General features: G+C 45.5%; 2 protein-coding genes across 6 annotated transcripts; both read right to left on the bottom strand.

The window, feature by feature from the left end:
* Positions 1-315: 315 nt before the first annotated feature.
* On the bottom strand, positions 316-8,128 carry LOC125429730 (epidermal differentiation-specific protein-like). 4 transcript variants are annotated; one of them, XM_048491104.1, is made up of 3 exons: positions 5,041-5,316; positions 1,060-1,840; positions 316-960 (listed from the first exon to the last, which is right to left on the bottom strand). In XM_048491104.1, exons 2-3 carry the CDS (start codon positions 1,825-1,827, stop codon positions 670-672), a joined length of 1,059 nt encoding a protein of 352 aa, XP_048347061.1. In that variant the 5' UTR covers positions 1,828-1,840; positions 5,041-5,316; the 3' UTR covers positions 316-669. The 4 variants fall into 4 exon arrangements, with proteins under 4 accessions (XP_048347061.1, XP_048347059.1, XP_048347058.1 ...); XM_048491102.1 differs by lacking the exon at positions 5,041-5,316 and adding an exon at positions 8,116-8,128 and having other exon boundaries at positions 316-1,840; XM_048491101.1 differs by having other exon boundaries at positions 316-1,840.
* A 1,801-nt stretch (positions 8,129-9,929) lies between these two features.
* LOC125430110 (serine/threonine-protein kinase pim-3-like) lies at positions 9,930-25,191 on the bottom strand. Of its 2 annotated transcripts, none has more exons than XM_048491869.1 (6): positions 24,718-25,191; positions 19,891-19,991; positions 17,217-17,267; positions 16,741-17,107; positions 14,801-14,977; positions 9,930-11,857 (listed from the first exon to the last, which is right to left on the bottom strand). In XM_048491869.1, the coding sequence occupies exons 1-6, from the start codon at positions 24,800-24,802 to the stop codon at positions 11,688-11,690; spliced, it is 951 nt and encodes a 316-aa protein (XP_048347826.1). In that variant the 5' UTR covers positions 24,803-25,191; the 3' UTR covers positions 9,930-11,687. The 2 variants fall into 2 exon arrangements, with proteins under 2 accessions (XP_048347826.1, XP_048347827.1); XM_048491870.1 differs by lacking the exon at positions 24,718-25,191 and adding an exon at positions 20,192-20,344.
* Between the last annotated feature and the right edge of the window lie 226 nt (positions 25,192-25,417).

Below are 25,417 nucleotides of genomic sequence, written 5' to 3'. Positions count from 1 at the left end.
TGCTGACAGAGGCTGATGGGAATTGTAGTTCCTGAACATCTGGAGAGCCGCAGGTTCCCTACCCCTGCCATAGACCCTGGAGAACTGCTGCCAATCAGAGTAAATAATACTGATCATGATATATTAAGGGTCTGACTCAGTGGCCCCTTCCACACATGCAGAATAATGCACTTTCAATCCACTTTCACAATTGTTCGCAAGTGGATTTTGCTATTCTGTGCTATTCTGCACAGTAAAATCCAGCTGCAAAGTGCAATGAAAGTGGATTGAAAGTGCATTATTCTGCATGTGTGGAAGGGGCCAGTATAAGGCAGTTTCACAACTAAATGAGTTGTAGTAAAAAAAAGGTTTTCAGTTTGGTTTGCTTTTAAATTGCTCTATATACAATTGGCATATGACTCTGGGCAGTTATTGTCTGTCTTAAGTACAATGTATATTGGTATGAACCATCTGAATTTGATTTTGCTGTAGGTAATGTTGGCAGGGGGCAATTGAATTCACTCCTGCTCTCTACTCACTTTGCATGGTAACTTGGCATGTGTAGTATGTCGCTTCAGCAAATGCAATGTTCATTCAAGCCCCACTACTAGAATAGGCTAGAAAATACAAGAAGATTAAACTTTAATCCGAAAGTAGCCATCTCCTTGAGGTTCTCCACACCACAATAACTTATTCAGGTGTGGCTTGTGAGCTTTCTCCTGGTGGAGTTGGATCAGGCTTAGCACGGAAATCCACTTGTATAGATTTGTGGGAGGGGTTGGTTTGATGCTTCCCCTCAGTCACAGATGAAGACTTGGCTTGGGAAGTCCCCTCTTCTGCGGAGATAGGCTCCATGACATATCTGGTACTAATGGTGCGACCCGACACACACTTGTACTCTGCAAGCTCTTTCTTTTCTTTCCCATTCTGAACGATGGTGAGTTCCACTGGAATGGAAGTAGTGGTTTCTTTCTTGACCACCTGAATGGAAAGACTGGTGCATGGGGGAATTTTGGCAGGCAGCATCACATCTACCTTTTCGTTGGTCGTGGTGGACTCATGCTTCCCTTTCTCGACCACCAAGACGTTGGAAGCCCCAACAGCGACTTGGAAACTGAAGCCAAGTTTTAGACTTGTGGTATTGCTGAAATGGAAGCTCTGGAGAGTGGTGGTTGTGTACTCCCGACTAGTGTTGGCCGTGAAGGCTTGGTCATATTTGGTGCAGTTGGCTCCCACAATCTCATCTATCAGGACATCCTGTTCATCCTCCACTTTTTTCTGGTCCCACAACAGTTTTGCAGTGATGACGGGTCGGCCAGACTTCAAGGGCTGCAGGTGGGACACGCTGTCATCAAAATTAATCTCAGTTTTATAGTTACAAATGCGCTCCCCAGGCCAGGCAATATGATACCATCCACTTCGGTCTGGATTCTTGTACAGGAGCCAGACGCCCTTCTGTACAACATGAGAGGAGACGCTATCGTTAAAGTAACCATAGGCAAGGTTGGTTTCTTCCGTCACTACTTTGCCCCGGCCCTCATAGTTAGGGAGGTCATATAGAGTAATTTGAGGATCAGAGAGATCATGATGAACCAGTCGGAGGGATGAGAAGTTGTTCTTGTTGATCTCTTCGTAATCCCCTTCTTCAAATGCAAAACCGTCTCCCTCAAATCTGGGGGATTTGTAGGCAACCCAGGGTTGCCCAATAACCTTGAGGGAAGAGATGCAGTCACCAAAATCCAGGTCATGCAGGTCGGGAACATCACCGGCGAACTCTTTGCTGAGCCCCTCAAAATTGGGCTTGTCGTACACAATTATTTTATTCATGCTGGGTTCTGTGGAAGTCATTCCTCCACTGAAGCTTAAAAGGCAAAGAAATAAAAACAAAGAAAGAGACATGAAAGGTTTTCTTTGTCACAATTCAAGCAACTAAAAAGAACAGTTACAGACCGTTAACATTAGTTCTACTATAACTATTTCCACATGGAAGTACAGACTTTATCAGGCACCTCTACAATACCTCCTTTTCCTTCAAATCCTTCTTCAAGATTTACCTTTTCTTCAGCGCCTAATGCTTTAGCCCTTACTCCACCTCATTCAAAACTGAAAGTCTAAGGATGTGAAGTCATGTTTTGTCCAGGCTCCTCGTGGGTCACCTGCCCTTTGCTGTATGTTGCACTAGCACTAGTTCACAAAGCATGTAATTTTATTTTTATGGGGTATTTAACTTCGTAAAGTACTGTGCACGTTGATGGTCTGGTGATGTAGCATGGTGTCATGGCGAGGGTGTCAGCAGTGGTGGTGAACCTTTGGCACTCCAGATGATATGTACTACAATTCCCATCAGCCCCTGCCAGCATGGCCAATTGACAGGGGCTGATGGGAATTGTAGTCCATAACATCTGGAGTGCCAAAGGTTCGCCACCACGGGACTAGAATGTGAAAGATGCAGGTTTGAATCTCCATTCTGCCATAGAAGCTCGCTGGATGATATCGGGCCAGTCACCCATGCTTAACCTAGCTCTGTGGTGGTGAACCTTTGGCACTCCAGATGTTATGGACTACAATTCCCATCAGCCCCTGCCAGCATGGCCAATTCGCCATGCTGGCAGGGGCTGATGGGAATTGTAGTCTATAACATCTGGAGTGCCAAAGGTTCGCCACCACTGACCTAGCTTGTGTCCCATGGTTTTATGAGAATAAAATGGAGGAGAGGGAAATGTTGCATATGGATTTGTATCTCTATTGGGAAGAAAATCAGAGTATCAGTGAAAAGTGCTGTCAAGTCACAGTTGACTTACGGTGACCCCCTCATGAGGTTTTCAAGGCCAGAGTTGCAACTATAAGCAACCCTGGAGTTGCTTGGTGGTGTCCCCTCCAAGTGCTAACCATGGCTGATTCCATTTCAGATCCAAGATCTGATGAGACCTGGCTAGCTTGGGCCATCTAGGCCCAGGGTAAGAACAGCTCGACAGCAACAGAGGACAATTGAGGAGCAGTTCAAGAAACATTAACATTCAAACATTACAATAAAGGGAAATGCCAAAAGGCACGTGCGCCGACAGGGACTTCCCCGTCAACTGGTATTTCCTGAATGTGGTTCTTGCATTTGACCAAGATAAGTCATATTAATTCAACCACAAGATTTAATGTTCCCACAGGTCTTGTCCTTACAGCAGCAGATTACAGGTGTTTTTTTTTTTAAAGTCCACTTCTAATCTTACCCATTGGTAGGATTCAGCAGGTTCGCACCACTTTGGCAGAACTGCTTGTTAAAATGGCGCTTGTAAACAACCAGTTGTTAAATTATTTGAATCCCACCACCAGAACTGTTGTTAAATTACTTGAATCCCACCATTGATCACCCCTCTCAACATAAAATTCAAGCATTTTACTCAACATTAGTTAAGAATGAATAAATTTGTATTTTATTTGTCATATGCAGCATTTGAAAATACATCACATTACTGGGTCACATATACACCTCCAGTCTCCCTCGCAACTCACCTGTGAAGGAGTTCTGACTGTTTGAGACCCCCAATTTATATACTCAGTTTAGCTTTAAATAGAGGTGTAAGATCACTAGTTAGGATTCTTGAATGTCTAATCTTGGCTATAAAGTTGCCAGGTCCCTGATGGCCACTGGCTGGGAGTGGGGGTTGTAGGATTGCCAGAGAAAGGTAAACTTCTGAAGATTTGGAAATGGAACCTGGGAAGGACAGGGACAAGTGGGGTACAATGCCACAGAGTCCCACCCACCCACCCACCCACCCACCGCATCCATTTTCTCCAGGAGAACTGGTATCTGTAGTCTGGGGAGGAGTTGTAATTCTGGTAGATTCCCCAAGTCCCACCTGGAGGGCCGAGCTGGCATCCCGTCCTGGCTGCCAGGCCAGTCATGTCAGTCATCTTATTGCTTTTAATTCCCACATGTCAGGAACTTAATAACAATGATAATCTAGCATAAAAAGAGTCTTCAGCTGGGAAAATATGACTGGAACCAAAGAGTCTAAGTTTAAAGGAGCAACAGACTGTGGAAGTCGGTAGAAATGAACCCCCACTCCCCAAAACTGGAGATGTAATCCTGCACTGAACATGGATTCTACACTGAATATGGCTGGTGAGTTAGGGATTTTCTAAGGGTCATTCCGCACATGCAGAATAATGCACGTTCAAACTGCTTTCAGTGCTCTTTGAAGCTGTGCAGAATGGCAAAATCCACTTGCAAACAGTTGTGAAAGTTGTTTGAAAACGCATTATTTTGCATGTGCGGAAGGGGCCTAAGACAGGGACTCAACAACCCCCCTCTCAAGCGATGGCCCATTTTACATTAAACTTGCTTCTCCTGAGAAAGACTGGACCGTGGACTCATGAACCAAGGCAGGGGGAAGTGGACTGAAACCCACAAAAAATGCAAAACATCACCAACTTGATGAAGCCTAAAGCGGGGTGGACAGAATAAAATTAAATAAGTAGAGATAGCTATAAAACAGCAGACTTAAAGGGGAGGGCTTCTTGAGTTGCTGCTACTGAGGTGTCTACAGTGAACTGGTCAGGCAGGTGCCCTTTTAGGAATATGCAGGTAGTCATAAATATTCTCTTAAGAGGAATAAGAATGGCAGCTCTCTCGGATGAGCTCTATAATATTCCCAGAGCGTGCTTTGTGCTGGCATCTATGAAATAAATTAAAAGTTGGTTTACCAGCCTCAGCAGAAGCTAGAGGAACAATAAACAGTAGGCTGTCTCTTCCTTGCTTTAGTGTTTTCTCTGGATTTTTGATTGTCGGCTATTAGAAACAAGAATGCTGAGTTAGATGCGCACTTGGTATGTTTTAGAACAGGCTGCACTGTTGCTTTATACCAGCCACAATCTAATATCTATAGAGGGAAAGTGGGAATCTCATCTTTATGAGAGATGCAAAGCCATTTCTCCCATTACGAAATACAAATTTCTTCTGCTACTCCACAGGTTTGCAGTGGCAGCTAAACTAGGTTGGTCCAAAGAGTCAAACACATCTAAACAACCTACGCTTAAGACTCACCCCAAAAAGATGCAAGTTACCTGTATGGATGCAAGGACTGTCACCCAGCCTCAAACCCTCTCGAATACTTTTCTCGAAATAAACCACAAACTGAGTCATATATTCCGGCTATATATCCATGGGGTATCAGGATGTGTTGTTTCTTTCTGAGACATGGTATAAAATGGTTAAACACTATAAACTGCTGCCAAAGTACTGAGGAAGTGATCTAAGGAACCACTATAAGAACACATGGGGCAGGAGGGGGGGGGACAGGATCTAAGAACACAGTGAAACACTCACATGCCACCATGTCAACCCCCAAACCCACAGGAAAAATAAAGACTAACCACATTTGCTCTAACTACCTTTCCTTCCCACCCCCAAATGACAGAGGCTTGGGACATTTGAGGATTAGAACATTTAGAACATAAGAACAAGCCAGCTGGATCAGACCAGAGTCCATCTAGTCCAGCTCTCTGCTACTCGCAGTGGCCCACCAGGTGCCTTTGGGAGCTCACCTGCAGGATGTGAAAGCAATGGCCTTCTGCGGCTGTTGCTCCCGAGTACCTGGACTGTTAAGGCATTTGCAATCTCAGATCAAAGAGGATCAAGATTGGTAGCCATAAATCGACTTCTCCTCCATAAATCTGTCCAAGCCCCTTTTAAAGTTATCCAGGTTAGTGGCCACCACCACCTCCTGTGGCAGCATATTCCAAATACCAACCACACGTTGCGTGAAGAAGTGTTTCCTTTTATTAGTCCTAATTCTTCCCCCCAGCATTTTCAATGAATGCCCCCTGGTTCTTTATTGTGCTAATAGTTTTTGTGAGGTAAAGTGCATTTCTCTTTCCTTTGTTGTTGTTAAAAGGGAATACAAATTATGTCTAGGTCACATGACCACAGAGCACGCAGCCCAAGTGGACTCACCTAAAGAGTACTGTGAGTGATTAATGGTCATGCAAGTGTTGAGGTACCTGTTCAGATCAGTCACCCTAACCAGTATTCAGTGCGCCAACATTTTCCCAGTGACTCAGTGAATGTGGGATGGATTGCAGACTGGGCACATGTGAGAATACTGACACAAAACCACTTCCCTGCTTGATAAATCCTTCACGCTACATGAGCATTTAACAGACACAGCCGTTTTGTGGTGTGACGAAGCCCTGAGTCATGCCAGATGATCGGGGCTGGTTTTTTTATCTTACGGTAGCCAATAAATATGATGACGGCTATTTCGTTTCAAACAGCACATCAAGTGATGTATCAATTACTACAGGAGTCATGTGTACAAGTCCTGCTCTGTGAACTTTGGAACAGAACAAGTTATTAGGCCGGGTTACTGGAAAAGTAAAAGAAAGGGAGGCTGAAGTGAATCTCTTCCACCCATCGCCAGTGCTGCTGCAGTGACTCGGGCTGCCAACATTCAGGTGTAGCTTGGTGATCTCCTGGAATTACAACTGATCTCCAGATTACAGCGATCAGGACTCCAGAGGAAATGGAAGCTTTTGAGGGCAGACCCTTTGGCATCACCTTTCTACTTAGCAGCTCCCTCTCTCCCTTCAAATCTGCCCTCCCCAAGTACCGTCCAAAAATCTCCAGGACTTTCCTGACCCTGAGTAGGCAACCCTAGCAAGACAGAAAATAACATTCTCTGGGGTCTTGGTTAATTTCAGGGCTCAGTAAGCCACGTGAATCACACAAATCACGTAAAGTTCTTTGGGCTATGTTGTGTGAGGCAGGGTGCCCTAGAGCAGTGGTTCCCAACCTTTTTCATTCTTGTACCCCTTGGCCACCCATTTCCCCAAAACTGTTTCCCCATATTAGCAAACCTATAACATAATTATTTTCAAGTGCCCCCAAACGCTCTGGCGCATACATGTACCCCAGGTTGGGAACCACTGATCTATAGAGAACCATGTTTGTTTGTTTGTTTATTATATTTATATACCGCCCTCCCCGAAGGCTCAGGGCGGTTTCCATCAACAATAAAAAGTTTAAAACATCATATATATAATTTATCTAAAATACATAAAATACTAAAACTACAGATGGCTTCAGCTCTTCTCTTCCCCTTTATGAACCCACGGGAGGCCGGATGTTCTTATGGCAAGTTGACATCATCCCGTTGTGCTGACAGAGGCTTGAGATGAATCTGTCTACATCCCATTTGAACCTAACCCCCACCCTTCAGTTCTTTAACTCTGTCCCTTTTTCTCCAACCCTTACAATTATGTGGAGAGAGGGAGAGTAAATGGACCAAATCCTTTCTCACATCCAGTGCCTTTGAGGCACCTACAGATAATAAAACCCAGGATGAACTCCACAATGTTACTGACCCAGCAGATCTATCACTTTGCAAACTTGTGTTTCATGGCCAGGAAACACAATGGAAACTTGTCTGGTCTGAAGGAAGCCTGAGCTGAAAATACTCATCTGATGAAGTGAGTCTTCACTCAAGAAAACTGGAATAAATTTTGGTAGGCTAAAGTGCCAAAGGACATGTGTTTAATTGAGCAGCAAATAGGCCAGGAGCAAGGTTATATAAACACAATTTTCCTCTGCACTTTTCCCCCCAGCAACAAACCATGCCCCAGCGTTATATCCTGAAAAGAAGGTAGCATTACCCATCCTAAAAAAATTATGCACTTCTTAAGCATATACTTGTAAACATATCTAACCCCTCCCTGCTTTTTATGACAACGCAGCTGAGAAAAGTCTTCCTTTTGGGTAAATACAGGAGCATAAAGATTAAGCATCTGAACTATGAACTATAAGACCTTCATTCATACCTCCATTACAACTTCACAGAAGGGATAGGGCAAGCAAATCCCCCCCACCCGCACTCTCCCAATTTGGAAGAAAACATTTGCATTAAAATGAGCATAATATACCCACACCATTTGAGCAGCTGGGAGCAATATTATATCAAATGCTATTGTACAATTCCAAGCGCATAATTTGGAGTTTTAAGTTCCTTTGCCTCAAAGACAGCCGCAATCTGCTTCAGAACGAGTACACTAAACTTAATAGCAAGCCATCTTCACCAGAACAACAACAGGACCTCTTGGTAAGAGGAGACTACAAAAAAGTCACTTGCATAGGGCACTGCTTACCTAGAAGACTCCCATCAACATCTTCTCATTTCAGCACAAAGCACCCCAGCGGAAGCTTTTATACTCCCGGTGTTTAAAAAAGGACACACCCCTTTTTTGAGGTGTGGTTTTGATCCTGTCAGGATCTGAATGGAGCATGACAAGCTTAATCTCCCTCACATGACAATTCATACACATGTACACACCCTCCCATCTTGGGAAGCCAGAACCTCCCTCGCCCTGCAAACATGGCATTCATCCCACGGACCTCGGCCCACCTCGTGTGACTCCCACAACTCATTAGGTGTAGGTTAGATTCCCAACATAGCACAACTACTTCCTCACTTCCACCAGCAGTTGCTTCAGTGAGATTTTAAGAACCCTACCTGAAATGGAACGTTTTGTGTAACCACAGACTCAACAGGTTGAATCAGTCCCAAACATTGCAGTCAACCAACCTCTTTGGCCACGCTTCCCTGTTACAACACTCTCAATTAACTCAGCTTCACACCCTTATAAACTATTTAGTCCTCAACTCATTACAGTCGACGGGATTGCACTGTTAATATTCTGACAGGAAGCAGGTTTATGTGGAAAGTCTTTTCAACCTGAGGATAGAAATACAGCAAGTGTTTACTTGAAAACTGTTATCTGTGAGCACATCATTTCCCATGTCAGTTATATTATACACAATTCAAGACTATGTTGAAAACCTTCAAATCCTGTGAACCCAACACAACACTGATGAAAATCCACTTCATTTTGTTCAAGTTGTTGACACACACGTCATAATGCAACATTTATCCCGAGTTCAACCTTATGTAGTGTTATGGAGTTGACTTTCTGGGAGGGGGCATCTGATCTATTAGAGATCGGTGAAGTAAAAAGAGGACACAACGGTGACAAAAGAAAAAAAAATACCTAACCCCTTCGCCACGCAGCTACAACCCACAAGGGCACCTATAGCAAGGGATCTGACCAGTAGCTTGTTTGAAAATATTACTCACCTTTATATTTTTTGCTGTCAAGGCAGAGATTACTTTGGTGACCCTGTAGGGCAGTGATGGCGAACCTTTTCGAGACCAAGTGCCCAAATTGCAACCCAAAACCCACTTATTTATCACTAAGTGCCAACGTGGCAATTTAACCTGAATACTGAGGTTTTAGTTTAGAAAAAATGGTTTGCTCCGAGGCGTGTGTTACTTGGGAGTAAGCTTGGTGAAGCAACCATGCAATGCTTCGAATGGGTGAATCGTGACCCTAGGAGGGTTTACTCAGAAGCAAGACCAGCCTAGATGTGTGTGTGTGATTTTCCGCTCCCCTTACATCATGAACTCTGTGTGCGCGTGCCCACAGAGAGGGCTCTGAGTGCCCCCTCTGCCACTGCTGTAGGGTTTTCAAGGCAAGACATGTTCAGAGATGGTTTGCCATTGCCTGTCTCCGCATCATGATCCTGGTTTCCCAAATCTTAGTCTAATACCTTAACCACTACATCACATTGACTCTCACCCTTGCTGAACATCAAATTGTAAAGATGCCCGAGTAAAGGAATGTACATGAAAACCATTTTGGGGAGCGAGGTACGCCACAAAGCTTTCTCCTTTGCCACAACCAATCAAGCTTTTCTCAGTCTTTTTATTGACGTTTCCAGGCTTCTTTTCATACCCAAGAGAGTGAAGAACCTGCTTTGAGCACCTAGGGCGCTTAGTTTTCAAATGTCACATCAAACAGTCTTGGTTTTACTCAGATAAGAGTCCTGTTAACACAGAACCATGCCAGATATCCCCACCCAAATGCAGATAGGAACAGGGGGAAAAAACCCAAAAGCAGTTGTGTTTTCTTATAAAAAATGTTTTAATCCCAGAAAGGGTTTGGTTGTTGGAGCCTTAAACAGGCACGGCATTGCAAGTGTGCATGAGACAATTTGTTAAAAATCCACAAATCAGATCCTGAAATGCAATATAAATATACTATTCAGCTACATTGCCAAAGAAGGCAGGCTCAGAAATTGATGCTGGGACTTCCCAAGGCTGGATTCTGGCTCTTACAGCAAAAACCTTTCCAGGCTGGTATCCTGCCCCATTCCCTGCTGGTGTAAACAAGTCCTAAGGAGGCAGTGCCAGGAAGCTCATATTAAGGCACTTGAAGGTTACTCAACTAGGAGGTTGTGAAATGGGATTTAGTCTCCAGGCCCTTTCCCCCTCAACTAATTAACTGTCCTAAGAGTCAGGATCCATTTTTCTATTTCCCCCACAGAAATTAGCAAAACAGGAATTCTACAGTGATGGACTAGACAGCTGTCCTCCCCATTCAAGCCAAAGAAGCTCGGGGAACTTGTCAGAGATTGGGCCCCATCAGTTACCTTAACATTTACAGAAATCTGCACTCTTATTGCCAAAGAATGGTGCCCACAAGGTTTATTCTGCTACTCCCCTACTACAAGGCACCAAATTGAAAGCCCCTAGTGGTTTTTACTACCTTAAGGCTGCAGGTTCCCTAAATTCAGGGTCAAGATCACAAGCTCTTGTTGTTCCGTTAAGTCTATTATGGGGAAGAACAAGGGTGAGGGAAAAAATGCACTAGAAAGGCCCACAATTCAAGTCAGCAAGCCAGCTCTTGAGTGACCAAGGGTTTCTGTACATCCTGGATGAACACTGCTTCAAACTTCTCCAGGATAAAGAGCTGGGAAAAGTGAAGGAAGCTTGAGAGAAAAATCAAAACTGATGTGGAGCATTCTTTGAAAATCTGCAGCACTCAGTCAAGATTTACAAGGATGTCTTCTCTATTGTGATCACACCGCCCAAGTCAAGTCCTCATTACTATAAGGAGTTCAGGGCTCTGGATTTTTAATCTTCCAAATATTTGTGCTTGTCTTACCTTTGTGCTACACTGTACTCCCACCCTCCTTAAAAAAATTCCCTCAGCCTACAAATCAAGGAGAGAGAAACCAGGCCTATTGTTTACAGATGGATTCAGACTTGGAATGGCTGGCCAGGAATGGAAAGATGGGCTGGAGGGATGAGAGAATACAACATCCATGTCAGGGGAAAACAGGTGTGACACTTATTGTAAGCACAGCAGGAACCAGCCAGGGTTCCCAAAGGAACATCATACTAAATAAATAGAAGCTGTTGTCTGCAGGTGACCTATCACCATATCCATGACACACTGAAAATATTCATCCAGTCCTGCTTCCTCAAGGAAGTTCCAAGTTCCTTCATCTCTGATATCCATCCTGGAGTGGAAGGGGGAGGGGGGGGAAGCCAGACAGCCCTAAAAGTCTTTGGCTGCTGCTTGTTTGGTGCCAATCTTCCATGCCTCGTCAGTGAACAGGATACGGCCGAGAGTCCTTATGTAAACGGAGCGGTGCTCATTGGTCTGTTATATTACATTGGTAAGGCTGTGAGACAGCCCCACTGTCTAGTTAGTTAGGCTGTGTATGACTGCTGCCATTGACCTGGGTTTTTATGAATCACCCCCCCCCCACCCCGGCAAGGCAGCTATTCAACAGTCAATCCATCTGTTGGTGAAGGAGAGGCTGAGGAGAATTTTGTCCAGTCTGCCAAGCCACCTCCAATGCTGTCCAGAAGGCCTCATAGTGACAGGCTGGTGCTCGCTTTAGGGATCGGGGGCTGCTGCAGCTGAACTTTGCGACCACTGTGCTCCAGGGAGGTGAGGAGCCACGGATGCGCCAGGATCTGTTCCAGGGATGGCCGCTTCTCCGGGACCAGCGAGAGACACCACTCGATCAAGTGACGGCATTCTGTCAAAAAGAGGGAAGAAAAACCCACAATTCATAAAGCACCTTTCTAGGAGACAAAGCATTTGACAAGCGTCGCCTCACCATGTCTGCAAACTATTAACTTGTGGTCAAGGTGACCCAGGATGTACTTATAACAAAAGTAAGGCCTTCCAGACTAGATTGTGGCTCGCTTGCTTCAGTTAAGTAATGTAAGAAGAGTTCCTAGCAGAGGGTCATATTACTGAATTAATTTGTGAAGTAGGACACTCACACAGAGGTCAGTGTCCTGTTGCATGTACTTAATGGTAGCAAGTGGCTGAAATGTTTCCTTGTCCCGGTCATAAAGTTCCAGTGTTAATTAACAAATGACGACCTTTAAAAAATCTATTTTTTTAAAAAATGTATATTTTATAGATATAAAGGAAAAAAACATATCAAATCAAAAGCTACAATTATATCAAAGGACAAAAATATACATTTGATATAATAAATAAGGATATAATAAACAATAGACGATAAGTGATGATCGCAATTATTAATAGCAAACAGGGGGATAATAATGAGCATTAAATAGTGGCTACCATAATAAACTTAGCGTAAATAAGATACCCTGTTAAGCATTTGATAAACCCGATAAGGATGTTATGCAATATTGTAAGAGGAATAATATTAAAGCAGAACAGATTTTTAAAAGCTCGCAGCATTGCTTAGTACTATTAAATTTCTAAGACTGCTTCCCAAGTATTGAAAATGAAATTAACGTTATCATTATAATTTATCCAAAGTATATTTAAATGCTTCCCCCTTTTTGATATTAATAATTTATATATATCCTTTCAACAACCACTTCTTCTGCTCCCCATTTTTTTAAAAGGACAATAAAAGTAATATGCTTTTTATTTATCTTGATTTTTAATTGGTCTTTTTTTCACATAGTTTTGCCATAACTGCAGGTTCAGCTCGTCTTGTTGCCATCACTGAAGGTTTGCCTTCCCAGTCTTCTTCGGCTTTCCATTTTGCTGCAAACGTAGCTCTGATCGCCGTTACTATGCATCTACACAATTTTTCCAAGATTTTTGGAATATTTTTGGGAGAATGCTTAATAGCATACAATTGGCTTCCGTAGTAAATTAATTTTTAAAAAGCACATTTTCTGGACTTCAGCATGTCTTTCATTCTAATTTTTTTTGTCTTTTTGCGTGTTCATCACACATGATAAAACTGTGCCATCCGCTTCTTTACATTTTGAACGTTTCTTTTTATAGCTTTTGTCCATCTTCTCAATACCCTTTGGCAATAATACGTCACTGATAAAACGTCTTGTGCCAATTTTCTTTTAATGCTTGATTGGCTGTAAATTTTCTTTTGCCCACAAGGTTTCCCATTGTGGGGGATACATTTCTTCCTCAAACATTTTGCATCCATCGAACTATACACGTTTTAACTTGTTTCTGTGTCAAACTGAAGTAGTAGCTTACAAATTCATCCTGCTGTATTATCACCCTTTCAAGTTCAGTCAACTCCCTTACTACACCTCTTGCTGTGTGGAAGTCCTTTTGAAATCTTGAAACTAGTTGAAAATGTAGTAGCCATTGTAGGGTTTTTTTTTTTACTTCATCCTTCGTCTTTTGCCAAGACTTGATTCCTCCTTGAAAGTTTATCATATCTCCATGTTATAAAATCATTATTTTTTCTTATAATATACCCTTACAGATATTGGAAGATTGACTCTTTTTTCAGGTAGATTCCTAAATTCTAAGCAAACCATAACTCTGATTACATGGCTTCTATTTATTGTATTTTTAATAGTATTTTTAGCATGTAGGTAATCACGTTGACCTTCTTCCAAACCTGCCATTTCTAATTTTATTACTAGCTGATCTGGATTTTTAATCCAACCCACAATCCAAACCAGGCCAGGTGCTTGATAATATAGTTTAATATTAAGTACAGTGCATTTCTACCTGACCACCATTCTTTGTGCATGTTGAAGAATCTCTCAGTTGCAAGTATGTTCAGTGCATTCCCTTCAACCTCTTTTAATTTTGCTCTCAGAATGGCACAATCCACCATTTTGCACCATAAACCGAAGCATGATCCACCATTATTTACATCTGAAATGTCCCCGCCCCAAAACCAAGTCCTTGTGGGAAAAAACATGTGTAGTAAGAGGGAAATGGGGGAAAGACCAGGAGATTTTCATGATCCTAGCCTTTTACCTTGGCAACGTTAAGTTAGCATTCACTCATCCCTTTACATCAGCACTCTATCAAAAGTCTCATTTTTTAAAATGCAAGGGGAGAAATGGATAACCAAAGAGACAGAAAATGGCTAAAAGGGAGGATGGGCTGCCATGAGAAGATAATGTTCTATGTGAAATTGACACAGCTGGTCCAGTCTGTCTTGAAAATGGAGGAGAAGGGGGAGAAGAAATGGCTGAAGGGGAGCTTGGGCAACTACATGGACATGTGGATAAAGGCCAGGGATTTGGTAGGGCGGAGAAATAAACAATGGAACATTATGATCACACTAGCTTAAATGGAATAGGCAAAACATCGTAGTAAAAGGGTTCACAAAAACAAAATGGAGAAAAAATTAAATTAAAATTAATCCAGAACTAAACCGGGGGGGGGGGAGGGGATGTGCAGAAGTACACTGGAAAAAAAATTAACAGTATTTGCCAGCAGGATACATAGCACAGGATCCGTGGTTCTACGCCTTATAAGCATATGTACCCTGAGACACTTTGACTCCACCATTCTCCACTTGCAGTCTAATCTGATCTTCAGAATGACAATTCCACAGATCATATGGCTAATACCCTCAAGAACACTTTGGCCTATGTCAGCATAGCCTGACTTTGACCTTTCCAACCCTGCTCTTGTGCCACTGGATGCCAGTCCCCATCCCGCCAAAATGAGGAACCTGGAAAGATGAAAGAACCTGCAAGACCAACATCCTTACCTGCAGATACCCTGCAATGATAGTGGAGTTTCCCAAGAAGGATCTCTTCATCTTGTTCAAAAGGGATGTCCCCACACACCATATCATAGAGCAAAACACCCAGCGACCACACAGTGGCAGGCAGTCCATGGTACCGGTGGTATTTTATCCATTCAGGAGGGCTGTAGACACGGGTACCTATAGGAGCAGAGAAGAGCAGGTGAACCCACATCTAAAGAGACTTTATCATGCTTTTGAACCAAAACAATCCTATCTTGGAAGTTCTGGCCAACCATCAAAAGCTTTCTGTGGCACCCTCATCACCTAGAGTTAAAAAAAAAAACAGTAACCATTGCACTGATTGTAAAACTGAGATGATAAAATTGTTACATAAATGAAACTGTTACACAAACACACATCAGTGGAACTGAGGCACAGATTACGTCCAAAAGATTAGGCATTCCACTTTTGCCCCAGAATCTTTGTCGTGATTCTTACTGAGGTGACAAACTGGTATTTAATCTTCACTTCGGGCTAAAGGTAGTATGACTGAATGCCTCTATAACAGTGGTGGCGAACCTTTGGCACTCCAAATGTTATGGACTACAATTCCCATCAGCCCCTGCCAGTATGGCCAATTGGCCATGCTGGAAAGGGCTGATGGGAGTTGTAGTCCATAACATCTGGAGTGCCAAAGGTTCGCCGCCACGGCTCTATAGGAACATAAATTCCCCTGCAGAAAGAGAACCAGCATATCAGGGAGAAGGCCTTCACTTTTCCTTATGATGCGCTAGCTTTCCATCTGCAAGGATTTTTTTTAATAGTTAGGGAGCATTCTGTCATTTGATTCCCCACTTTCAGTATGAAATTATACAGGCCAAGCACATGATTACCAAGGCACTGCCAACTAGATCCATGGTCTTTCAAGATACAACTACAAAAAGTGCTTCTTTTTCACACATCAGTCAAGTTACTAGTACCACCACCTGCTTCTGTGTACAAACAGATCAGTTAGCAATGCCAGCTGGAATTTCTTTTCCACATGCATGCCAAGAGCGTGAGTAAAAATAGATAGCTACAGTGTATTTAGGGCATAGCTAACCCATGTAAAGCAATCAAGGAAGCGCCCCTCCGGCAAAAACCGTGCAGTTAGGTTCTAACAGGCCTTCCCTAAAAAACAAGCAATGTGAATTTCCCCACAGATATAACAGTTCATTTCAGTTCTGAGCCTTGGAGGGGAAAAGTCCACAGCTGAAGAGCAGAAACGGCTGTTTAGGACTTTGACAAGGAAGCAGATATACCACAGAAAACAAAGCCCACGCTAGAAGAGTTTGGATTAATACCCCCACCTCTCCCTCCTGTAAGGAGACTCAAGCTGATTTACAAACCCACTTCTCTTCCCCTCCCCACAACAGACATCTTGTGAGGTAGGTGGGGTTGAGAATTCTGTGAAAACTGCGACTGGTCCAAGGTCACCCAGCAGGAATGGGGAAATAAATCCAGTTCGTCAGATTAGAGTCCACTGCTCTTAACCACTAAACTATACTGGCTCCCAAAGAAGTTAATCCATAAACACTAATGAGGAGTCACAAAATCACTTGTTTTTTTCTCTTCTAGGGTTTTGCTTTTATGACTGAGCTAGTTCAGGGGTCTGCAACCTACGGCTCTCCAGATGCTCATGGACTACAATTCCCATCAGTCATGCCACTTGGCCATGCTGGCAGGGGCTGATGGGAATTGTAGTCCATGAACATCTGGAGAGCCGTAGATTGCAGACCCCTGAACTAGTTGATGCCTGAACAGAAAGGTACCAGAAGGGTGTGGCACAGGTCACTCTTTGCCATACCAACTGGCCATGTTGGCCTTAGTGGGGCACCATCCTTGCAAAAATGTGTGGCCTTGGCTGCTTCAAGGAGCTCTGTCTTTGATCAGCCCCTCAGTATTACATACAGCATACTCACCATCAAAGTCTGTATATGGAGAATCCCGGAGCAAGGCACCAGAGCCAAAGTCTATGAGCTTTAGTTCACCATGCAGAAGGTCTACCAAAATGTTCTCGTCCTTGATGTCCCGGTGTAATACACCGCAAATGTGGCAGTGGTGCACTGCATCAACCACCTGCTTAAAATAACTGGCTGCCAAGGTTTCAGGGAGTGGGCCCCGGTCCGTGATGAGGTCAAAGAGGTCCTGATACATGAGGGGACGCTCCATAACAATGAAGTACGAGTCAGGTTCCTCAAACCAGTCCAGGAGGCGGATAATGCCCCGGCAACCGGCAGACGACACCTTCTTCAGAAGAAGGACTTCGAGCGGAACCAGTGTGCCATTCTGAAAATTGAACAGAGGTGAGAATCATATTGGGTGGTGCGTTCAAGGGAGAGGAGGTGGGTTGCAACACCCAGAACACAAGAAACTGGACAAAAGGGTTTAAGCTTACCATATGGTGAAACTGCAAGATTCGTTCCTTGGCCACGTACTTAATGGCCACCTGAAAGGGAGGGAAGAAATTTAAGAAGGTAGTTCTATCAGATTCCAAGAGCAAGCCTGACTACTGCTGTCCAACCCTAAAGGGTGACGTGGCCACTAGGGGGCCCCAAACAAAGCTGTATCTGGGCTCTGTTCTTTCTTCGCTTTTATACAGCCCTTTTTCAAACACTAGGACCATGGTGGTGAACCTATGGCACTCCAGATGTTCATGAACTACAATGAGAGTTCATGAACATCTGGAGTTCCATAGATTCGCCACCACTGCACTAGGATGATTTATACAGGAAGCTTACAATCCATGCACAATCCTCCCAATACATGTTGTTGCTATACTGTGTGAACCTGGCAAATGGGCATTGAGTCCAGCTGTGTATGAATACATTCTAGAACCGTGGTGGCGAACCTTTGGCACTCCAGATGTTGTGGACTACAATTCCCATCAGCCCCTGCCAGCATCGCCAATTGGCCATGCTGGCAGGGGCTGATGGGAATTGTAGTCCATAACATCTGGAGTACCAAAGGTTTGCCACCACTGTTCCAGAAAAATAAAACCAACCTCTAGAAACACAGGCAAAGTGCACAAGTACTGGAGGTTTCACAGCTGACAGACATGTATTTATGGAGATCCATAAGAAACAACATATGACAGATAAATGTCAAAACATATTGTAATGGCGCAATACATTCTACCACGTGGTTAATAAAATGTTCATGGAGTGAAACATACCACAGTGTTCACACAGTTCAAAGAATATTCAAGCAATATGACTTGGAATGAAATATTCAAATAATAGAATTCACGTATCCAAGGACTAAATGGCCATGTAGTCACAATAATGGGGGGGGGGGGGGGACACACAATGGCTCAGTGGTACAGCAACTGCTTGGCTTGCAGAAGTTCCCAGGTTCAATCCCTGGCACCTCCAGTTGAAAGGACCAGGCAATAGGTGATGTGGAAGACCTCTGCCCAAGACCCTTGAGAGCCAAAGCAAGTCTTGAGTAGACAAGACTGACTTTGATAGACCAGTGATCTGATCCAATTACAAGGCAGCTTCTTGGGTTCAAGAACACTGGCAAAACCAGTCATACAGGGAATGCTAGCAGACTTGGTTTCAGTAACCTCTTCTGAGAAGCAAGAGTCTTGTATTCTTTTGAAACTGGACTTGAGTATGATATGAACTATTTTTGGAGCTTGGCGTCTAAAATATTATTCTAGTGAATGACTCAATTTGCCTTTAATTGATTATAAGGCCTTCAGTTTTATTTAATGGAGTGAAGGCATTTTTTGTACATGATGCATTGTTACTACATGGATATTTATGTAAAGTGCATTTTTATTTCTTGGAACATGATCTGTATCCTTTTAGTATTTCACTGCAACTTGCATTCCCTGAATATTCTTTGGACCATTATGGAGTATTTTACTCTTTGGAGGCTTTATTGACTTAATATTTGTGTGTGATGCATTGCCTTATAACAAAAGTTTTTGATATTTGGGCATCGGATCAGTAAAGCATCTCCACAATGCACCTACTTTTCATTTTGAAACCTCTAGCACTTTAGGACTTTGCGGTTCTATGCACAAACACAATCTTGAGAAAAAAAAGCAAGCTGTCAGTTTGTGAATAGCAGAATTGTGTGCATGGCACACGCTGCTTGTAAACGACAGTAATGTAATGAGAGAATCTATGAATTGGAGAAAAGGTATATAAAACAAGGATGTTCTTAATTTAAAGAAATAACCTCCCATCAAGTTTATTACACAAAGATGTTAAAATCCTTTTTTATCTACACTCACATGGTCCCACAATATCTTGAGAACTATCCTAGGGAGAAATAATAAAAAAAAAACCTGCTAACCTAAGACTGAAAGGTGGGGGCGGGCAGTGGGAGCGCAAAAAGCAACATTTTCACCCCAGCAAAAATATTTTTCTCTCAAATGTTATGCAGCACTATTTTTTGACCTGGAAATTCCTCTGAATGAAATTGAATGTACAAGAAGTCAGCAAGTGGACATCTTACAGCTGAAATATCCACCAGTTATAATGAGTGAGCCTAAACCAAAGTTTCAAGCGGCAAATAAGAGTACCGGTTGCGGCTGACTGGTTTTCTTACAGAGCCAGGTTGGCTGGTGGAGGGCGGGGCATAAAGAACATTTTCATTCATCCATGGCTTGGAACCAGCAAGGAGCAAACTAGGTCATACTACAAGCTGATATCCCTAAACAGGATAACGTGAGACACGCTCCATGACCTATGTGATCTCATTAATACAAGAGATACTTATCCGTGGTTTAAATGGGTTGTTGTTAAGAAGGCTATATAACAATTAAGCGACTGGGAAATCCTGCTACGCCCAGTGGAAGCTAAAAGTTCAGCAAACACCTCCTCCTCAGGAGGACAAGAATTAGCCGAAGGACCGAAGCTGGTTTGAATTCAACTGGCCGGCCAGCCAGCAGAGAGAGGAGTGGTAACAATTTGCAATTCAAAGAAAAGAAGATGGACCCCTCCCCAGAGCTGCGGCCTCCTCGCCAGGCCCGCTTAACTTGGATTGCAGAGGCCTGCAAATTCGCCAGGGTACCTATTCCCGCCCTCTCCCTTAAAAAGCGTCCGCCGCGGGCTTACCGGGAGGGCATCGCTGAGCCGTGTCCCCGCGTACACCGTGCCGAAGCCGCCGCTGCCGATCAAGGCTCCCAGGTGGTAGCGCGACTTCAAGGTAGCCTTTCCTGCAAGTGACAAAAGAAACACACCGGAGGGTCAGCACCAGAACCATTCCCATGGGGGTCGTTAGTCCTCGGCCACACCGGGAGCAAAGCCATCCCACCTCCGGGAGACACTCCGGCCGCGTCCTCCCTCCACCCATCCCCAGAACTTCCATTCACAAAGACGCCCACCAACAGGCAACACGCCCCTCATGTGCATGTACCCAAGTGGCAAGGGTCCTTGGGGGTCGCTCCAGGCGCCTGCGGCCCTCCCTGGCCAGCGGGCTCCTGAGCCACCAGCATGGCCTGCAGCAGAACAATCTTCTCGCCCGGAGCGAGCCTGCAAACCCAGGCTGGGAATTGTTGCTGCTGGAGCCGCGGCTTACCTGCTCACCATGTAGAAATTCTTCGCTTGTGGCAGCAAAAGAATTCCATTTCTGCTGCGACGCGGGCCAATCAGGGAGAGCCGGGCTCGGGATGCAGGCGAAAGGTCCAGCCAATTAGAAGCGGCGCCAAGCGTTCGCTCCCCCGCCGGCTGGGCGGGGCTAAACCGCCAGGGGGATGGACAAACAGTCGTCGAGACTCGCAGGAAAGGAGCCGCTCAAGAGAGGGCGGGTAGGCGACAGTTCTTAACGAATCTGCAAGCGCCATGACGGTGGCGACAGCCCAATCGAGAGGCGCGCGAGAAGCCAGCTCCTACGCTCCCTACTTTTGCCCGCTGAGCCACGTGCGATGCGGCACCGCCTAGAGAAGCCTTTAAAGTTAGGCCGGGAGGATCCTACTTTTCCTGCTTATTCCGCGCACCAGTTGGGGATCACTTAATTCATTCCCTTCTGGTGGTTCCTTGTTGCAGCTGCTATTAATGCCCTCGGCCTGGCACTTTCAGCCGCACTGGCAGGATTGCTGACTTGCAAAGCGCAAAGGGCTGTAATGCAGAAGCCAGCTGGGTTGTGAGGTGCGTTTGTTCCTAACCGCCAGGTGCGGTATACTGGGAAAACCAGCTCCCCCCCCCTAACATAACAACCTGCCAAAGCCGGCCAACTGCCACCGGCCAACAATACTACAAAAGTAAACAGCAGCTAGGCCATATTTACCCCACGTTACATTCGGTGCTTTCCCTCAAGGGAGCCCTGATTTCAATGGGAGGGTTCCCCCATTACAGTGCCAGGGCAGCCTACGTTAGCTGGAGCCACCTCTGTTTTGATAGGTCATGATGAAAACTCATAATGAAAGGTATCATTTGGCTTTGGTCCCGAACGCAGTCTGCAACAGGGTTGCCTAGTTGGAACCGCCCCACCAGAAGTTCCCTGCCTCCAAGCGACCCATCCAGGTAAACTAAGGCGGAAGCAGTTATTTTGAACAGCCTCCCACATCATGCTTTGGTCGGGATGGTTTTGTTTTCGTTTCGGTACCGTGGAATGCAATTGCCTTGGGCGGAAAGGCTCCTGATTTCTGGAACCAAGGGATAGAATAAAGCGGCTCCAAATTCCGAAGTCCAAACTATATCTCAACGCAGCACTTCCTAATCTGCCTGCCTCCTCCCTCTGCAATCACTGCCTATACTGGCATTCGCGTGCTTTTCAAATGCAGCCTGGGGAACGAGTGCATGCCATAGGACGGACTTGAGCTTAACTCCTCGCGTGAATTTGCTCGGGGAATTTTGGGGCAAGCCGCGCGCAATGTAACTTCTACGCCCGCTTCAAAAGAAGGGCTGTTTGCTATTGGAAATGCCTTGCAAAAAAGGAGGCTGAAATGCAACGCGACCGAAAGCCGTGCGCCAGAAATCCATCTCCAAATGGCCACACCACCTTTTTCCCAGAAGAGCCGCTCGGTTTCACTTCCCCGCGCCCCGGCTCGCAAGCGATAAGCCGAATGCAGCCAGCCGGGTCTCTTTTGCAAGCTCTCCTGGAATGCCAAAAATGCGCCCAAGACAAGGAGCTGCACCATAAACGCCTTGATAAGCAGCCCGCCCACGTCACTCAGCTGCGGGGGAGGGGGTGGCCCCGAGGAGGGGCGGGGGTGAAGGAGGGCTGCCACATTAGAGGAACAGGCCGTTCCCCCCTCCCCCTGGCGAGAAAACAGAGGGATTTGTTTGTTTGCGCTTCCTCGGGAGACACCATGGTGCCGGGAAAGGGGGCGGCGCCCCCCCCCCCCCGTGAGGCAAGTCGCAAGGCCAAAGTGCTGGCCCACCATCTGAGCGGGGAGGAGTCCCGCCGAAGGGTCATCGCCCAAGGATGCCACGGGGGAAGATTGAAAGGAGGTGATGTCAACCACCCTCGCGGGGTTGTTGTGCCAGATGACCCACAAAAGAAGGGGCTATGCTGCACGGTTTTATTCCAGAATAAGTGGCCTTTTCCTGATTGTGACATAATGATATGCCACTCTGTGGCCCTTTGCATCCTTCACCTTGCTGGGTTCCCCTCCCCCAGTCACATTCATAAAATAATAACGACAAGATCCACAAAAAGCTTACGCCGGAACAAAATTTTGTTAGACTTTAAGGTGCCACAAGGCCCCAATTACCTGGCCATTGTGGGTTATCCGGGCTACATGGCCATGGTCTAGTAGTTTTTGCTCCTGGCGTTTTCCTCCTCCCTGTGTCACGGAGAGAAACACTTCTTACTAAGACATACCTCTGAAGATGCCAGCCATACATGCGGGCAAAACGTTAGGAGCAAAAACTACCAGACCAGGGTCTCATGACCCAGAAAACCCACGACAGTCCATTGATTCTGGCTATGAGAGCCTCCAACAATTCAACACACCAGTTCATATCTGTAAACAGGGGAGGAGCTTTTGCAAGAACTTTGTATTGGTAGGCTTTTTTTTAAAGTAGAAACTGTAGCCAGGATTTTCAGTGAACTTTCTAAGTCAGTATCAAGGGCGTTTATACACATAGTAAACTAGACTCCTATCACAAGCCTGTCACGACCTGGATAGCTGAGGCTGACTGGATTTTGACAGATCTCAAAAGCTAAGAAAGGTCAGCCCTGGTCACAATTGGATGGGAGACCACCCAAAAAGTCCCAGCCCCATGCAAACGCAGGTAATGGCAAACTGCCTCTGAATGTCTCTTGGCTTGATAACCTCACCGGGTTGCCGTAAATCAGCTTTGACTTAATCCCAAAAGAAAAATACAAGCATATATAAAACAAACTGTTGGAGGTGCCCTTACGGAAGTGGGCTAGACAGGAGGAATTCCACACCATCAGTGGATTGAGTGAGCTACCAAACAAGCAATTCAAATCTCATCCCTCCTATGAATTCCCTTGGTGGATTTAGACTGGGCTCTCTCCAGCTCAACTGGGATGTCTCCTGTAGTGTGAGGAAAATTATATCGACTATTTTACATGATTGTGGCCATGAGTAAAGAGAGTTTCCTTTCTGAATGGGGTTTTGAATATTGTAAGGCAGGCTAGAAGTGGTTAGTAGTCTTTGATGTTGCACATGCTTATTGAGTGATGAGTCCTGGCAAGAGGGGTGGGGGTTGAAAAAGTATGCCACAGAAAGTTACTAGCAGCTGGCAAGCAAGGCACTGCCTGCCCATCCTGAAGGGCTGTTTATTTTTACAGCTGTTGGGAAAAATGCTTCCGCATTGTCAATGGGAAGCAGGTTTGAGGCCAGGTACACACAGTCAGCCAGCCTCTCCCCCATCTGAATGGGTCTCCATGGTTTTTAATTATTAAGTGCATTTGCTCTTGCTTGAACCCAATCTATTCTGAATCTAATCTAACGAAAGAGAAATTTTGCAAATTTGTGGGCAAAGGGTTTCATTGCCATTGGCCAGAAATGCTTGTAGAGCCTGTAGCTGCCCATAGAGGTCGCCACTGAGGCACAACTCTCTTGATCCCTTTAAACTTTGCAAGAAGGAATCTGTTGGCAATATCACAGAGGACGCGGCTCCTAAATGGTGGCCAAGCGGTGTGTCCTCTACCGGTGTCAAGCAAATAGCAACTTGTGCTTTTATAGACGTAAATCAAACCGGTCTGAGACTGAGCTTGAGCGCTGACTCTTGTCCTTAGCAATAGCCGATAGAGAGAATCGGTGATTTTTTTAATAGATTCCCAGCTGAATTTAAGGCTCTCTTTTAAGGAAAAAAAAAACAGGTGGTCGCTCCATTGATCCGCACTACTGAAAAGAAACAAGCGCGCAGTCTCGCTGTACAGCCATTTGTGCCAATATTTTTTCCTTTCTACTACAGGGCCCCCAACACCGTCAGTAAAGGGGCTTATAGCCTCTGTGGGCGCAGGTACTTTATCTGGGGTTGAATTTTATTTCATCTCCCCAGGGAACCCTGGGAACTGTAGTTCATGGAAAGGGCTGGAGAAGAAATTTTCTCTAAGGCAAGGTTCGTAGCCCTTTCTGCAGACTACAAGTCCCAGGTTTCTTTGGAGGAAGCCCTGACAGATAAACCTATATAAAGTTAAGATATGCTCCTTTGTGGGTTCTCCAATGCTGCGGCATCAGCCAGGAAGCCCAACGCACCGAATAATATCCAGGGCAACTCCAGGCAACACGGATCCCGGTGGAGAAAACCTAACCCTTGTACTTGTAAGGCATATATGCCTTCCTCTGGGATCACTGGGGGCTTGGAGGGGGTTTCCTGCGTTGTGCAGCGGGTTGAGCTAGATGACCCCTGAGGTCCCCCCTTCCAGCTCTTATGTTTCTATATGCTCAGTCTCCCCCCTGGGCAAAAGAGCCGTGCACCATCTGGCAGAGAGTCCCAGCCCCAGGGTTGATTGCTACTTACCCTGAGCTGGCTCATCTTTGGGGAAGCCGGGGTTGAGCACGCTGTGGTGGATCTTGGGGGGATACAGCACTTTCACCGAGGACATGGCTGCCGCTCCGGCTCCAATTTGCAACCCCCCGGCGAGGGACTATCCAAAAGCGGCAAGGAACGACTCTCGGTCCCGGGGCGGCGACGCGAAGCCAAAAGGAGCCTCACGGGGTTGGGGAAAGCGACACCGGCACGCCCACCGCCGCGGCGGCACGCCCCATTCCCGCTCCGGGCTTGCACCCAGCCCCGTTGCCCCGGCGGGCTCCAGGGATCTGGTGCTCGAGTGATCTGCCGCCGCTCTCCCTTTTTGCAATCTGAAACGGTGCTCGAGGGTGCTCCAGTTGAGTGACCTCTCCGGCTTGGGGAAGCGCAGACCTCAAAAAGTTGCAGCCAACGAGAGGCCAAAGACAGCAGCAAAAAGAAACCCCGGGACGGGCACGCGAAAGGTCATTTAGAGCGGATTTGTTAGATCCCAGTCGTAGGGCGAAAGATTTCCGCGCCCACTTCCCTCCCTCCCCTCCCCTCCCTCCGCCCGCCCCGCCACTCTTCTAATATATACTGAAGGCAAAGTGAGGACTTTCACACACACACACACACACCCCGGTTGCAAGAATGGAACCAGAATAATCAGTGCTGGGTTTAGCTGAAGAGGCCATGCCACTTGGGAAAGAGA

Source organism: Sphaerodactylus townsendi, linkage group LG03 (genome assembly GCF_021028975.2).
Source record: "Sphaerodactylus townsendi isolate TG3544 linkage group LG03, MPM_Stown_v2.3, whole genome shotgun sequence".
NCBI lineage: Eukaryota > Metazoa > Chordata > Lepidosauria > Squamata > Sphaerodactylidae > Sphaerodactylus > Sphaerodactylus townsendi.
The sequence above is the reverse complement of the archived record's forward strand: the minus strand, read 5'-3'. Positions and strand labels throughout refer to the sequence as shown.